The sequence below is a fragment of the Sorghum bicolor genome, chromosome 2 (genome assembly GCF_000003195.3).
Source record: "Sorghum bicolor cultivar BTx623 chromosome 2, Sorghum_bicolor_NCBIv3, whole genome shotgun sequence".
Taxonomy (NCBI): domain Eukaryota; kingdom Viridiplantae; phylum Streptophyta; class Magnoliopsida; order Poales; family Poaceae; genus Sorghum; species Sorghum bicolor.
This window is the reverse complement of record NC_012871.2, coordinates 26,245,567-26,262,626: the sequence shown is the minus strand read 5'-3', so window position 1 is coordinate 26,262,626 and position 17,060 is coordinate 26,245,567. Positions and strand designations below refer to the sequence as shown.

Sequence of the window (17,060 nt, the reverse complement as noted above, 5' to 3'; positions counted from 1 at the left end):
CGTCATAGCCGTTTGCCCATCAACGATCGCAGGAAGGACACCCATCGCGACAACCGTGGTCGGGACGCTAACAATTACCACGAACAGAGACGTGGACGTGATCAGGAGGTGGACCAAGACCGGGACCTACGACAAAACCTCCCTCATAGGGATGCCTGTGAGCGCATCAACAGGTGCATTACTGATAGAGCAGTACATGAAAACGTGTGGCGCATCGATTACGATGCAGCCCCCGGCCCCCCGGCCTAAAACAGTTCTCTTCACACCTTCGGCAAGTCGTATGGCCCCGCAATTTCAAGCTCGAGAAGCTTAAAAAATACGATGGCAAGGAGAACCCCGAAAACTAGATCACTCTTTACGAGATCGCAGTTCGATCAGCAACAGGAGACGAGCACGTCATGGCAAATTATTTCCCAGTCATGCTTGACCAAGCTGGCCACCAATGCTCCTCGGTTTACCTGAGGACTCTTTTGATTCTTGGGAGGAATTGCGGTAGGCATTCATCGATAACTTCATTGCTACCTGCGAGCAGCCTAGAAACAAATATGACCTCGAGAGGATAAGGGATAGGAAGAATGAGCCCCTGCGCGACTACATCCGATGCTTCTCGAATATGCGTCTCAAGATTCCAAAAATTTCCCACAATGAGGCCATATTGGCTTTCATCAAAAGCCTACGTTTCCACGAAGCTTTAAGAAGCAAGCTACTACGTAAAAGGCCGACCACGGTCGCCGAACTTCTCGCCACAGCTAAGAATTATGCCGACGCCGACGATGCAGAAAAGCTCATCCAAGAAGATGTACGAGGAGCCGATCAGCCTCCCCGACAAGACGACAGCTGTGGACGCTTCGACATCCGCAATCCCAGCCGTGGCGACAACCGCGACCACCGAGAAGTGTGGGATAGGCGCCGCGACAACCGTGACGACTTCAGAGGCAAGCGACCTCGTGTCAGCGATCACGAGGTAAACATAGTCAAGCGTCCCAATGGACGGCGGGACTATCAGGAAGACTACAACAAAACGCTGAAAGGACCATGCCAACTCCATCCCAAGTCTAACCACACGATGGAAGAATGTCGTGTCCTCAAAAGCATCTATACATAGCAGGCTGCTCAGGGTGACGCCGCCAAGAAAACGGGGAAAAATGACAGACGCAGTCAAGAAGACGAAGACGACGACCAGGATAGGGACCCACGACATCAATACGTCAACCCAACCGACGTAGTGCACTCCATTTTTGGAGGGAAGGTCTCAATCGAGTTGAAACGTGAAAGAAAACTCCTAAAGAGGGCTTGCCTCAATGTGGACAGTGCCGATGGTTTGATCGCCGACCCTAAATTCCCCCTGGTCACACCGAGAGATCTCTTTCAACAGGCAGGACCAATGGGCTATCATCCCAGAACCAGGACGCTTCCCGTTGATCCTAAACCCATGCATCAATAGCGTCAGATTCGAGCGTGTGCTCGTAGACGGTGGTAGCTCTATCGACATCTTGTTTCGCAACAGCTTGCTTGCTCTTAAGCTGACTCCAGCATAGTTGAAACCATATGAAGCTCTGTTCTGGGGCATCCTGCCAGGACAAAGCTCAATACCCCTCGGTGAGATAATGCTGCCCGTCCAGTTCGGAATGCCAGACCACTTCTGCACAGAATTCGTAAACTTCGTGGTCGCTGTTGACGGTCCTTAAGTACCAAATATAATCATCAAATAAATAAAGAAAAGGATCCAAATGCAACCAACACCCAGACTTAGGGTTTTATCTGACAGAATTCCACGAGTTTTGGTGTTTGTCTATTTCTGTAGGGGGTTATTAGGAAATACGGAAGAAAGGCCCACACATCGAGTTTACATAGAGATATTAACGTGCCGCGCAATTTTCTATCATCTAGAAGACTCCAGAAGCCACAGAAACAAATGGGAAGGCGAACAGGCCCGGGGGCAGGGCGCCCGCCCACCCCCCTTGGGCGCCCGCCCTGACCTGGATTCGATTCAGAACTCTCTTCGTGGACTAAGCTCCACCGACCTAAAGGATCAAGGATAACCATCCAATCAATGTCGGTTTGATCCAATGGCTCACGTTCACTTGAGGGGACTATAAAACCAGACCCCCTGGCCCCTGGAGGAGACAAGTTCATCATAGAGTTGAGAGGAGCCCTCGAAGGAATACCTCTCCTCTAAATAAATATTTATTTTAGGCTTAGCATCCAATGTGAGTAGAATTAGATCTTCTAGTTTCTACTAGATTGAGAGATATAGAGTGGAGGTGTAGATCGAAGGAAGCCCAGCCTGTCGGTGTCTACTCCGAGGTTGTACCTGCGGGATCAAGTCTCCTAACCCAAGGCTTGCTCCTATGATTCTTTAGTAATTCGACTTCTAATTCTAGTAAGTTCTTGTTTTATTGTTCTTTGGTTTATGAGTTTACTTTAATCCCTTCCGGTTGAGTATTAGAGTAATCATTGCTAGCGTAAACGTGGTGTTTGGGCTAGGGTACTCATAGATGTCCCCTGACTAGCTGGACCGTGGTAGTAGCGAGGAACGTGACATTTCCGAGTTACCTTTGAAGCCCATATCTTGTTAGTAGGAAGGATAGGGTTTATAGGTGCGGGTCGAACATCCTTTGTGGTGTCTAGATTCCGTAAGCTTCCCCAATAGAACAGTAGATCATCCTTACCAAGGTTAGAACGAGACTACGGTTGCAGTCTTCTCTATACATCACTCACATCGAGAAACATTCTTTGTAGCCTAAAGGGATAGTAGCAATAGATTTGGTTAGTCAGATGCACCCTTTCTCCCAGTGGTAAAAATATAAATAAGATACTCTGGAAAACCTCCCGGGTGAAATGCTCACCGATATCCGTGCGCTTGCGGATTATTTCCTGATTGCGTTACCAAATATCAACAAGCATTTCTGGTGCCGTTGCCGGAGAGAAAGACGGTTTGCTGAGATAACTTTAAGTCTTGCTATTATCTTGTATTATACTTTTATTCTTTTATCTTTTTATTTTTTCTATCTTTGTGGATAAATCAAATTCCATACCTATTATTGAATTCTTTGCACCTTCGGAGACCAGCCATAGACCATGGGAGTCAACAAGTCCTGCCCCTAATTATGATCTATGTCCGGAGTTGATTGCAATAGGTCAAAACCAACCCTTTTCTATAGCTGAGGTCCTATCTTTTAATCAAGAAGATAATGAACTTTTAGCTACACCTAGGGAATCTTTTAATCTTTCTATAAATTCTAGTTTAAACCTAGCCCTACAGGACCATGTTTTTTCTCGATATTTTCACATTGGTCTTAATCATATAACCTTTGGTAGAGTTTTTCTTTCTTTATCTATTAGTAAAGGAAGGTATGTCTTCATTTGTGGACATCCTTCTTGCACTAGTCTTCATAAAAAAATCCTAGAGATAGAGAAGGAATCATCTCCTAGACGAGGAAAGGAAGTTTCAATAACCGATTTCCAAACATTTCAATCCCATAATTCGGCTATCCAACCCATCCTTGAGCTTAATAATTTCTACTATGCTCTTTCTCTTGAACCTCTCGATAATCCTATGAATCTCTCTAGACATCCCATGCATAAGAAGGAGGATCGAGGAGAGCAACATCAATGGCTAGCGGGCATTAAAAATTCATGTGCTATCACCACATTTGAGATCTCCAACCCTCTCTTCCTTTCTATTTATAACAACTTTAAAAGAGCGAATGTCGATGCATATGTCTATAATAAATATTGCAGATCTCATTGAGTTAATTGATGGTTTCCCAAGGACAAGCTTAGTGTCCTAAAACAAGCACCTATCAGACTGTGACATGAACTTCTAATTATTTGCAACATTGCCTTGTGTATTGAGCATATAAAGATAATTGTAGAAATATTCCTTCGGGTATTCTTGTCACTAACCTTTCCAGGATTGGAGCAAGAAGATCCGAGGAATGACAAGCGCAAGGTATGCCCAACCAATCATCATGCAACATTGAATTAAATTCATCCAATCTTGAATTTTGCAAAATTCAAGCTTGGGGGAGTACTTTACATAAAAACATTATTTGCCATGTTGCTATGTTGGTTGTCCTTACCTTTGAGACATGCTCCATTTGTTAAATACTAATCACACTACTTCATCTCCACTTGAGTAGATCTCTATAAAAGCTATCATGCTACCTTTGTTTATCCTAGTAAGTGTTAGTTTGGAAGTACTGGACATACTTCCATTGGCATTTAAATTAAGCGTGGTGCTTAGGTTAAATAGCCTTCCTTAATCTGATTAGACATGGAGTCTAGTTTGGTTACTGAACTAAAAACTGCTTGAGTAGGCATTGGTATATTTTGTCGGACTAACCCCTGCACGAAAGCTTTCAATATCAACCTAGGAAGTCCTGAGATACAAACTCACATTGGAGATAAAGGAGACACATGAAATTTAACGATTTGCACAAGGAAGACATAGCTCATTCATCATAGAGAGATGATCCACGGAAGGAGGCAAAGTACATAAACAAGATATACACCCGCTAAGAAAGGAAAGTTTCCACAAGGTGATACTATACCATCACTCTTCAATTAAGGTAACATCTTAAGGTACTTGATTATCACTTTTATAAGTTTCTCCTTGGTTCTGGCATCCATATAAAATAAAGAGACAAACATGTATGATTTATAACTTCAAATTTACCAACTCAATTAATTCAACATGTTTAGTCTTTTAATCTTTGTTCTTAGTACTACCTTCGTGATCCCACACTCCTAATCATATAAGCTAAAATGTTGCATATTCAATCTTTTGGAAGATATAAAGAAAAAAAGATATATACATAGATAGATTATCTTTCCATAAGGTCGAGCGATCTGATCTGACAAATGTTTTAAATGTTACACTCATGATCTTATTATCCATCAACTTTGTCTTGCTCGCTATGCTTAAGGTTAGAAGAACAAATACACTTTTGGTTCTGTTGGTGTTTTCCACCAACAGGGCCCATGCACTTGATCTCTGCCTTGTCTCTATGAGCAGGTACACTTCGAGCAAAACCTGAAGGAGTTTTACAACTCCCAGATTCCACCAAGTGAAGGACTTGGATCTACGAGCACAAACACATTGAGAAGGATGCTGCCAATGCCACATCTCGAACTGCTGGACAAACGAAGAACATGGGTGACATTGTATCAAGAGGTGCAGATGTCAAGACCCACACCTAATCAAATGATGCACCTAAAGGATGAACACGGTGAGAAGTCTTGTCCAGAAGACTTAGAACATTGGATCCTTGCCAGAAGAGGTCAAGATCGTCGACTCAAGTCGCCCTTCCTGATCAAGAAGGACGACCCTGGTGTTCCAAGCATCAAGTGCACAGTCAACGGATACTCTTCTCAGAAGACACTCTACGACACCGGATCTGACATCAACATAATGGCCGCAGTCACTTATCAGCTCCTGCATGGAACCATGCCCCTACAACCAACATAAATTCAGCTCCAGATGATTTTCAGGTCATTGACATGGGAGAAGACGAGTGTGATCCACCCACCATCCTTGGGAGACCGTTCCTCAACACTATCAAAGCCATCATCTATATTGGAACCGGAGAATTCCACATGCATTCCCCTCCGAAGAAGGCGACGCAACCAAAACCAGAGGAGGCAAATCATCAAGGACGAATGGGCAGACTACAAAGGAGATGTAATAAGGACCAAAGATATACATCTTGAACAGGATTGTCCTGTGGAGACCGTAGCACCGAGTCAGGTGTGGAGAGAGAAGATAGTTATACACGAAGAGGAGGCACCACCAAAATCACCGACTACGCCATCCAGCGAATCCCAGGACGACTGAGAAAACGGAGAGTCCCGTTCGGAGGACTTAAAAACACCGAATGCCTTGCTAAGAGGTAAACTTGATAGTTATCCTTTTTCCTTTCAACTATTTAAAATAGTTTGCTTAGTTAATCAGGTTCATACTATCTTGAAAAGAAAATAAAAATGTTAAAAATAGTAAGCCCCATGTGAGTATGCTCATGGCATAAAACGCATAGGTACATTCACTGTGGTGGCATAAAATAAATATGTTTTCATTTTACAATAAAAATATAAAAATAATAAGTGCATGATCCTGCTAAATAAATAAAATTTATTAGGAGGAAGCTCAATATGATAAAGGCTAGATATTTATGCTAACACTTAACCAGTTCCACAAAGCTTTGTTATCTTTTTGAGCTCCACAGAATTCAAGGATCAAAGAAGGCTAGCAGACAGAGGACATCCTAATCGCTGTCAGGGTTCTGCCAACATTCAAATACACCTCCGTCACCTGCTAGCTACATCAGAAGAAATTATGTCAAAATCCAGCTTGGGGAGAGCACCCCCATTTATCAAGCTAAGTGTTTCTACTCGCATTTATACTTTACTCAAATAATAAAAAGGTGCATAATCATAAAAAACCCAAATAAAGATTTTGTGCTTTTATATATATATCTTTGCATAGTTTGCTAAATAAATAAAGTTTGCTATGAACCCTTATGATAAGCTCTCACATGGAAATGATGAATAGTTGCTCTGCCATAACTAGTTCTTAAATTTGAAATCTCTCTCAAGTTTAGGCATAACTGTTATAATTTAAACCTGCTCTAAACCTGAACTTGTGGGAAGAGTACTTGATCTGAAGTCGAAGTCGTTAACGGATATGATATGGGAAGGTTGAGCTGCTGTTTATCTGTTCCTAGAGATGCTAGAATTCTGGAGAATTTTATCTTTGAAAAATCTTTAAAATGACACATGATGAGTTCCTGTATGATGAGAGTTTAAAATCCTACCACAGCCATATATACATGCCTATTAGACTTTGAGCCACACATTTACTTTTTACTGCTTATGAGCATTGAGTGTGGTCAAGCTGTGTAGACCCTTAGGAGCTTGTCATGCGGTTAAAATCAAGATCCACTTGCACGTTCACTCATACATGCTACTTCTACTCCGGAAGTACGCATCCACATATATCCACTCATTTCCATCTCCAGAGCCACCCAAAAGTATTCTACTCCTAATCCGGGAGAGAATAGCCAAAAACATTCTCCTATTTCTGTTTTTCCCTGTGAAATAAATGCTCGAGTTATCTTAATTACTACTACTTGCTATATTATTTCAGGAGATGAGTGCTCTCTTAAAAAAAGAAAAAAGAGAAAAAAAAATGAGGAAATAAAAAGGGGCAAGTGCCCGGAACCTCGAAAGAAAAGAAAAAGTGAGACGAGAGGTAAAAATGGACAAGTGTCCGACAGTAGAATTAGGGGTACAAGATACCCACCTAAGAGAAAAGAAAAAAAAATAATATAGAGCATCTCATTCTCCTTAAAAAGCTTCAAAGTGCAAGAAAGGTATGTATCCCCTTAAAAGAGAAAAAGTAGAATTAGACTTTCACCATTGTTATCATCATGATCACCATACACCATTCACTCGCCACACATGCACCTCTTAATTTGACTTATTGACTTGTTCTTCTGGATCCATGGTTTGACTATGCAATAAATGTCTTGTAAGTATGTATTATCTGTCTCCCACCTATGAGCTCCAGATATCAAAACCTTATTAGAGTAGGGTGAGAGAGAGGGCAATATCACTATGCCTCATACCAAAAATACCACATACTTTGAGAGAAGACATATACCATTACTGCCTTGGAAAGGATCCAGAAATACCACACAAGAGAGATTTGAGAGAATCATATAAGGAATCTCTGAGTTTTATTTGAAAATCTACAAAAACTCCAGAGCTATAGCTGATCAAGAATAAGAGACATGGCGCTTGACTTGACCGTTCTATCTTTTAACTGCTCAAGACACAAGTGATGGTTGCAAGCCCCATGGTGGAAGGTAAAATGAGTAAGTTTTAAATCTAAACAAGTTTACTCTAACTCAGAGATGAGATCTTACTTTTAAGGCATGAAACCACTGTAGAAATTCTTAAGTCCATCCTTGCTCAGGGACGAGCAAGAGGTAAGATTGGGGGAGTTGTTGACGGTCCTTAAGTACTAAATATAATCATCAAATAAATAAAGAAAAGGATCCAAATGCAACCAGCACCCAGACTTAGGGTTTTATCTGACAGAATTCCATGAGTTTTGGTGTTTGTCTATTTCTGCAGGGGGTTATCAGGAAATACGGAAGAAAGGCCCACACGTCAGGTTTATATAGAGATATTAACGTGCCGCGCAATTTTCTATCATCTAGAAGACTCCAGAAGCCATGGAAACAAACGGGAAGGCGAACAGGCCCGGGGGCAGGGCGCCCGCCCACCCCCCTTGGGCACCCGACCTGACCTGGATTTGATTCAGAACTCTCTTCGCGGACTAAGCTCCACCGACCTAAAGGATCAAGGATAACCGTCCAATCAATGTTGGTTTGATCCAATGGCTCACGTTCACTTGAGGGGACTATAAAACTAGACCCCCTGGCCCCTGGAGGAGACAAGTTCATCATAGAGTTGAGAGGAGCCCTCGAAGGAATACCTCTCCTCTAAATAAATATTTATTTTAGGCTTAGCATCCAATGTGAGTAGAATTAGATCTTCTAGTTTCTACTAGATTGAGAGATATAGAGTGGAGATGTAGATCAGAGGAAGCCCGACCTGTCGGTGTCTACTCCGAGGTTGTACCTGCGGGATCAAGTCTCCTAACCCGAGGCTTGCTCCTAGAATTCTTCAGTAATTCGACTTCTAATTCTAGTAAGTTCTTGTTTTATTGTTCTTTGGTTTATGAGTTTACTTTAATCTCTTCTGGTTGAGTATTAGAGTAATCATTGCTAGCGTAAACGTGGTGTTTGGGCTAGGGTACTCATAGATATCCCCTGACTAGTTGGACCGTGGTAGTAGCGACGAACGTGACATTTCTGAGTTACCTTTGAAGCCCATATCTCGTTAGCCGGAAGGATAGGGTTTATAGGTGCGGGTCGAACATCCTTTGTGGTGTCTAGATTCCGTAAGCTTCCACAATAGAACAGTAGATCATCCTTACCAAGGTTAGAACGAGACTACGGTTGCAGTCTTCTCTATACATCACTCACATCGAGAAACATTCTTTGTATCCTAAAGGGATAGTAGCAATAGATTTGGTTAGTCAGATGCACCCTTTCTCCCAGTGGTAAAAATATAAATACGATACTCTGGAAAACCTCCTGGGTGAAATGCTCACCGATATCCGTGCCCTTGCGGATCATTTCCTGATTGCGTTACCAAATATCAACAGTCGCCGACTTCGACAGGACCTACCATGCTATTCTAGGTCGTCCTTCTCTCACCAAGTTCATGGCAGTCCCACACTATTCATACTTGGTCCTCAAGATGCCAACCGAGAAGGGCGTCCTGACCATCAAAGGCAACATCTACACGGCATACACATGTGAGGAGGAAAGCTTCAAGATCACCGAGGCAATCGACCCCTCGATTCGCATGGCAGAAACGGTGACACAAGCAACACAAGTCTCACCCGACCAGCTCAAACTACCCGAACAAGAGACTCCAAGAAAAAGCACCAAGTCCAAGGAGTACAAGGAAGTCCAACTGGTCGACGGCAGCCCAGAGAAGACAACTCTCATTGGAGCGAATCTAGAGGCCAAATAGGAAGACACGCTCGTTAGGTTTCTAAGGGACAACGTAAGCGTTTTCGCATGGAAACCCGCGGACATGCCCGATGTCCCACGAAGCCTGATCGAGCACTCCTTAAAGACCTCAAGACCTATCAAGCAGAAGCTACGACGGTTCGCTCGTGACAAAAAGGAGGCTATTAGGACAAAGATTACATGGCTTTTAGCAGCCGGGTTTATTAAAGAAGTGTATCACCCCGATTGGCTCGCTAATCCGGTACTTGTAAGAAAAAAGAATAATGAATGGAGAATGTGCGTTGACTACACCGATCTCAATAAACACTGTCCTAAGGATCCTTTTGGTCTTCCCCGCATAGACGAGGTGGTCGATTCAATAGCCGGATGGGAACTACTCTCATTCCTTAATTGTTACTCTAGTTACCACCAGATCTCATTAAAAGAAGATGACCAGATTAAAACCTCCTTCATCACTCCCTTCGGTACAAATTTCTACACCACCATGTCCTTCGGACTAAAAAATGCCAGAGCCACCTATCAACGTGCTATTCAGTAGTGCCTCCACGACGAGATACGTGACGACCTTGTCGAGGCTTACGTCGACGACGTTGTCGTCAAAACCAGAGACGCTAGTACTCTGATCGACAACTTAGACCGCACATTTAAAGCGCTAAACAGATACAAGTGGAAAGCTAACCCCAAAAAGTGCATCTTTGGGGTTCCCTCCGGTATACTACTCGGAAACATCGTCAGTCGCGACGGAATACGACTAAACCCCTCAAAAGTCAAGTCGGTGCTCGATATGCGACCACCCAAAAATGTAAAAGACGTTCAAAAGCTCACGAGATGTATGGCTGCTCTCAGCCGGTTCATCTCTACGCTAGGAGAAAAAGGGCTCCCTTTCTTTAGACTACTAAAGGCTTCGGAAAGATTATCCTAGACAGAAGAAGCTGACACCGCATTCGCGCAGCTCAAAACTTTTCTCACTTCACCACTCGTTCTCACCGTGCCTCAACCTAACGAGGACCTGCTCCTCTATATAGCAGCAACCGATCGGGTCGTCTCTACGGTGCTCGTGGCAGAGCGGGATGAACCAGGCCATGTCTACAAAGTCCAAAGACCAGTATACTTCATAAGCGAAGTCCTAAACGAGTCTAAGACCAGATACCCCCAGATACAAAACTTAATCTACGCCATCCTAATCACCTCAAGGAAGTTGAAACACTACTTCGACGGTCATCGCGTCTTAGTTACTACAAGTTTTCCATTGGGGGACATCTTGCGCAACAAGGATGCCAACGACAGAATTATAAAATGGGCCATGTAATTATGCCCATTTTCGTTAGACTTCCAGAGTCGTACCACCGTTAAGTCTCAAGCCCTGGTCGACTTCATCGCAGAATGGACAGATCTCAACGCGTCACCCACTCCAGACATCTCTGACCACTGGTCAATTGTCGGTGTTTTCCCCTCGGGGGGTCACACCGACGAGTAAAACTAGTGCGTGTCCCCCTTTCCAGATGGTGATGCAAGAAAAGACACAAAGATTTATCCTGGTTCGGGCAAGAGAAGGCCCTACGTCCAGCGGGGGAGGAGCGTTTGTATTATCTTGCACCTAAGTGCTTGTACAGGGGTGAATACAAGTCTGGTGTGGATGGAGATGGAGTATGGTGGCTCTTCTACGTATGTCTTGTCTCCCTTGTATCCGCTCCTGAGCTTCGCCTTTTATAGTTCGAAGGGGAGGCCTAGGTTACATTCATAGGCGACAGAGTAGGGGTCGATAGGGGTGCGGCGCGCTGACCTACACGGGGCTCCCGTACCGGCGTGGCCTCGAACCGTCTTGTCTCGGTACCCTGATGATGATTACGCGTGCCCCTGAATCGTGCTCCTGTGCGCCGTCGTGGACCGGTTTATCTGTTGCACGCTTGCACGTCATGACTGCGGCCGCGTCAGAGTGGTTGAGGTGTCGTCCTTCGTTGCTCGACCTTTCTCTGGGAAGGAACATGCCTGCTCGAGGGTAAAACGTCGCTTAAAGCCTTGCTGAGCGAAGCGCTGACTTTGGATGTCTCGAGGGGGGTCTTGACGGGACATTTCGACCACCTCGCTGCTCCCTGCCACGCTCTGGCTTGTTCGGTGGGCAAGGCTGCAAAAAGAATGATTGGACAGGTGCTGATTTCCTATCACGCTTCCCGCGACTGACGGGTTAGGTGAGAACGCGGCAGGCGCATTAAATGCCCTGGTTCCCGTGCCCGCATCAGGCGGCGGGTGGCGTCCTTGCGCTCGAGGCCTTTCGATTCGTACGAGCCTGTTTCTGTATTTGACGGTAGCCAGCGCTCGACCCCTAGTCGATTCGCACGACGCTCTTTCCGCGTTCGAGGCTACGGGCGTCGATAACTATGCGTCCGACCGGGGGGCGTTGAGTCAGGGGTCATTGATTTGTGTACGGGTGCTCTCGTCATGTGCGTCAGTTAGGGTACCCCTTACTGATACCCTCGACAGTAGCCCCCGAGTCTCTACTCGAGCGCTTGCGCTCGTGTAGAGGCTCTTCTCATTGGTCGAGATTCCGTGGGGGCGCGCGAGCGACCCTGCGTCCCCCGAGCCCTTGGAGGAGTTTTGACTCCTTGGAGGTTTATGTTGCCCAATCTGCGGAAGCGCTCTTGATGTTCGTAGCGGAAGGTGGGTTAGAGGCTTAGATTAGTTGACGCTCCCCGTGATGCCCTTGATGTTCGCGTCGGGGTTGTGACGTACTCCCGGTGGAGCGAGCGCCATCTTCCCCAGATTGAGCTCCTAGCGGGTGATCCAAGTGAGAACCTGTGCCCCGTTCGAGGGGGTCAGCTGTAGCCCGGAGTCGTTCTCATAAAGTGGGGTCGACATGGTCGGGGTTACTGGTCTCGTTCGATAGAGTCCAGCGGCTCGATGCCTCCCCTCAGGGGGATTCCTCTCGACCGTCTCGTCCTCGCCTTGGACATCCCAAGCGAGTCCTCGAGGCTGGCCTCGTTTTTCGACCGCTCGCTGGGCATCCCTGACTCGGGTACTCGAGATCGGCTGTCGAACCCATTCGGTGGGTCAGCCTATGACCTCTCGAGATTATCATTATCATGAGTACGTACCTTGGCTTACAGGGGAAGGAAAGGATCGCGGCGGTTCGCCTTTTTGCCCATTGCGCGCGCCTTTTTAGGCGGGAGCCGTTGTGACACTGTACCGGTGCGGGATTCGTAGCGTCCCGTCTGTGAGAGAGAGAAGGACCGTTAGGCGGCGCATTTATTAGAAGAGTTACCGTATTTGTCGGATCTGTCCGTTGGTGGCCAGCTGTCTATAAATATACCTGGGTCTCCTGATCGTTACTCCTTCCGTCTTCTGCCTTCCGCCTTTGCTCTTGCCTCTGCCTCCTTATCATCTCACGCGCGCGTGCACCCTCGAGCAGTAGCTCAGTTGTTCTGCTTTCTCCTCAAGATGCCGGTGAGACTCATCGCCGCCGACGACTGGCGTCCGTCGTCGATGACGGAGCACCGGCTGTTGGAGCTCGAGAGGGAGGGGCTCCTACGTCCCCGCGTTTCGTCGTCGAGGCCAGAGTGGATCGCGCCGGCGGCGGACCACCGGGAGCCAAGGCCACCCAAGGGCTACGTGGTCTCCTTCGCCAAGTTCCACCGCCACAGCCTGGGCTCCCCTCCGAGTCGTTTCATGCGGGCGCTCTGCCACCATTACGGGGTGGAGCTCCAGCATTTTTCGCCGAATGCCATCACCGCCGCGGCTTTTTTTGCCGCGGTGTGTGAAGGCTACCTCGGGATGATGCCACACTGGGACCTGTGGCTCCACTTGTACCGGGGCGAGCTCTTCCATGCCCCCAGTGGAACCACACGGTCGAGGAAGCCGGTGCGGGCCGGGTGCCTCAACCTGGTGCTGAAGACCGGCAAGGCGGAGAAACCGTGTGAGTACATCCCGGTGGGGTTGACGTCGAACCACATCGGGTGGGACTCCCAATGGTTCTACCTGCGGAACGGCGACGACCTCCTCCCTGCCTACACCGAGCGCTTGATCTCGGAGTGCCCGGACCACTGGAGGTAAGGTGTTGTCCAGGCCCACCAACCGCGGCTCGACCCATCCTCGATGCCCTGAAGAAGCTGCATGAGGAGGGCCTGACGGCCGCGCTCGTCCTTTCCGTCGTTCATCACCGACGGGTGCTCCCGTTGATGTCTCGGCCGTTGAGGATGGATGAAATGGGCCCTGGCGTCTCTTCTCGCTCTCTCGAGGCTTGCCGGATGTCTAATGAAGCGCCTGCGGACGATGAGGTCGCCGCCAGAGTCAGGGCGGCCGTTGCAGGCGACTTTCAGCCTAAGCACGTCAACGGCTTCCCTATGAAGCCCGATCAGGGGTCGATTGACCTGGTTATTTCTTTTCCTATTTATGGTTCCGATTCTCGATTTTCTTCGACCTTCTTTAAGACTTATCTTTGCTCGTGTAGGGATCGATCGACGCTCGATCCTCGAAGCTTCCGGTGAAGGAGGATGACGTGGATCGCGACAAGAGGCGTGAGTCCGCGGAGAAGCTGAAGTCCGTAAAGGACTTGGAAAAGAAGAAGGAAAAGAAGAAGAATCTCACGCGACAAGCATTGGAGACTCGTCGAGTGAAGTCTAGGCAGAGGGGGGAGCCTGAGGAAGAATCCCCCAATGAGGATGATGGCGCCGATGGTGACGACGACAGCGATGACTCCAAGGGAATGGTGTCCCGTCTCGATAGGATCCTCGAGGATCCACCTGAGACCGGCGTCGACGTCCCGCAGATGGGAGTCCCTAAGGGGCGCCAAGTGGGCCTCGTGAGAGTCAACAAAGGGAGTCATCTCCGCGCCGCTCTCGCGCCGACACCCCCCAGCGCCTGCGCAGGGTCGGACCGTCCCCCGCCCCCAACCTCCTCCCGCATCTAAGGCGGGCCACCGGGTTAAATCTCTGGCGACGGGGCCGTTGACCCGTGGCCGTGCCACGGCCTCGAGTAAGGGGGAAACGGGTCGTGGGAGTACTAGTCCAGGCGCTGGCCAGGTGGGAGACACCGAGCCGAGACTTGCGCCCGTTCGTGAGGGGCCCGGAGCCTCGACGCGGGGTGGCTCGAGGCCTGCTGGTTGAGGCGCTGGTAGGCGGGTCGCTCTTCCTGTGGGGTGAGATTTTTGATGTCATGATTCTTACCTTCCGATGTCTTTGCATTTTCTCGGGTAACGACTTCTCTTACGCTTATTCCTCTTTCTTCAGGTTGAAGCGGCCGCTCGAACAGGCCCAGCCCTCGATGGCCAAGAGGCTTAAGGTGGGAGCGACCTCCAAAGACTCAGGTTAGCGGTTCGTTCCCGATATCATGGTAGTCGTGTTACCCTTATGTTGATCATCATGGCGACTGACTTTTTGCTTTCGAGCACTTACAGGCTCCTCCGTTCCTCGACTGCCGACGGGTGTCGAGAGCGCCTCGCCTCGTCCATTGGTGGGGGAGTCCACCCCACCGTCGCCGAAGCAGGTCGAGGCGCCTCGCCCCCAAGAGCAGGAGGGAGCTCCCAAGCCTCCCCGTTCTAGGATCGAGGGGGATCCTAGCACTATAAGTGATGGGTCCGACGGCGACAGGCTTTCAAAGGATGCCCGCTCCACGGACGAGAAGGTCGAGGCTTCCCCTGTCGTGGAGCAGACGCCTTGGCCCATCGGGCTCCACTCTGTCGGGAGAAGAGGAAGAAGGAAGAGGAAGAGCGCGAGCGGGAGACGCAGCAATGTCTGTAGGAGGGGCAGCAACAGCCGCAGCAGAAAAGAGAAGAAGAAGAAGAAGGGCGGCGGCAACAAGGGGACCAGCTCGAGGAGCTGCTGGAGCAGGATCGGCAGCAGGAGCTGTGGGAGCTCCAGAGGCAACAACGGTAGAAGAGTCAGTAGTTAGAAGAACTGCTCGAGCCACCGCCACGCAGCCCGTCATAGCCAGTGCCGCCGTCGCTATAGGGGCCTGAGACCGGGGAGGAAGGTCTGCCAGTCTATGGTCCGCCAACCCCTGCGTGGCTCCATCTAGGAGCACCCGCTTCTATCCCGGCTGAGCCGGGGCGGGCGGATGGCGTGGTGGAGTTAGCTCGCACACCGGTGGACCCTCAGTCCGAGATCAAGGGCACGATCTACGGCATCGAGGGGATCGCTCCTGGATTTCTCCGAGAATGACGGCCGTGGGAGGATCATAAACCCGCCGAGGAGGACGAAGCCGGGACGTCGAGCGGTGGTGCTACCGACAGGACCGGGACCTGGAAGACAGTGGATGATGACGGGCGATTCCCCTCTCTTATTGACTTATTTTTACATCATGGGGGGTCGCTCGAGACTGTCCAAGAGCTCATCCGGGGTGTCAAGGCGCGCACAGAGGAGGAGATGGGAAACTGGTGCCCCGACCGGATTCGCATTCGGGCCTCCACCGACCCATCCGAGCCTAACATCTTTATGGATGATCGGAAGGAGGCCGAAAAGTGGGAACATCTCGAGGAGCTTCGCCTCTGGATGAAGCACGTGGTGGGGCTCCTGTCTGACATCGTCAACATCGGGCTCGGTCCAGCTTACTTTGTAAGTGTCTTTGGGCACTAGTTACTGTAGGACGTTTTTGTTTTATGTTCTTACTGTTCCATTGCTGGCTCACAGGATCTGAAAGAGACCTCCCGCAAAAAGTCGAGTTTCATCCACGCGATGAGGGGCGGCTGGGAGCAACTCCCTCTTCTTAAGGACCAACTCCTGGAGTCGCAGGAGAAGCTCCTCAAGGCCTACAAAGAGCTTTTGGCGCTCGAAGAGGAGAAAAAGGAGAGGGAGGCCGCTCTGGCTGAGGCTCGGGAGACCTCGAGGAAGGTGATGGAAGAGGCTACGCGGCTGAGGGAGCGGACCATGACGGTCGAGCAGGCTGCATCGAAGGCCCGGGAAGAGGCCGCATTCTATAAGGAAGCCACCACCAATCTTGACAAGGAAAAGGTCCTCATCAAGGCTGACCTCGCCTCTGCCCGAGAAGCCTTCCAAGAGATGAAGGTGGAGTGTGTGAAGGGCGAGATTTCCCGGAGCGCCGCAGAGGAGGCCAAGAAGAAGGCCCTCGAGGATCTTGAGGCGGAGCGGGCTCGATCTCGCAGCCTCTCTGATGACGTTGATCGTCTGAAGAGGGCGTTACTGGAAAAAGATGGAGCTATCACGTAGGCGGGCAAGGCGATCGAGGACTTGCGGGTCGCCAACACCGACCTGGCCCGCTCTCACAGGGAGATCGAGAGGGCCAATACCGATTTGGTTGGTCAAAACACTGCTCTGGAGGAGAGGATTCATGGTAGGCTTCCCTATACCTCTTTTTGCAAGGTATTTTTTGGTGTCGTCTAATTTTCATGCATTGGTCTCCGCAGGGCTTAAGGACGAGCTTTTGGCTGCTCAGGTCGAGGCCCGCTCTGCCAAGGATCGGCTCGAGGTGGAGGTTGCATTGAATAGTCGATTAAGGACC

At 48.7% G+C, this 17,060-nt stretch overlaps 1 protein-coding gene across 1 annotated transcript; it reads left to right on the top strand.

The window, feature by feature from the left end:
* LOC110432659 (uncharacterized protein DDB_G0284459-like) lies at window positions 614-15,478 on the top strand. Its single transcript, XM_021453436.1, has 5 exons — window positions 614-964; window positions 14,056-14,474; window positions 14,834-14,910; window positions 15,001-15,227; window positions 15,344-15,478. The coding sequence occupies exons 1-5, from the start codon at window positions 614-616 to the stop codon at window positions 15,476-15,478; spliced, it is 1,209 nt and encodes a 402-aa protein (XP_021309111.1).

Excerpts from the sequence above, each read along its gene's own strand:
- LOC110432659 (XM_021453436.1), top strand. The coding sequence starts at position 614 with ATGCGTCTCAAGATTCCAAAAATTTCCCACAATGAGGCCATATTGGCT. Across the intron at positions 14,911-15,000 it reads AGCGACCTCCAAAGACTCAG|GCTCCTCCGTTCCTCGACTG; the intron begins GTTAGCGGTTCG and ends GAGCACTTACAG. Across the intron at positions 15,228-15,343 it reads CCCGCTCCACGGACGAGAAG|GAGGGGCAGCAACAGCCGCA; the intron begins GTCGAGGCTTCC and ends CAATGTCTGTAG.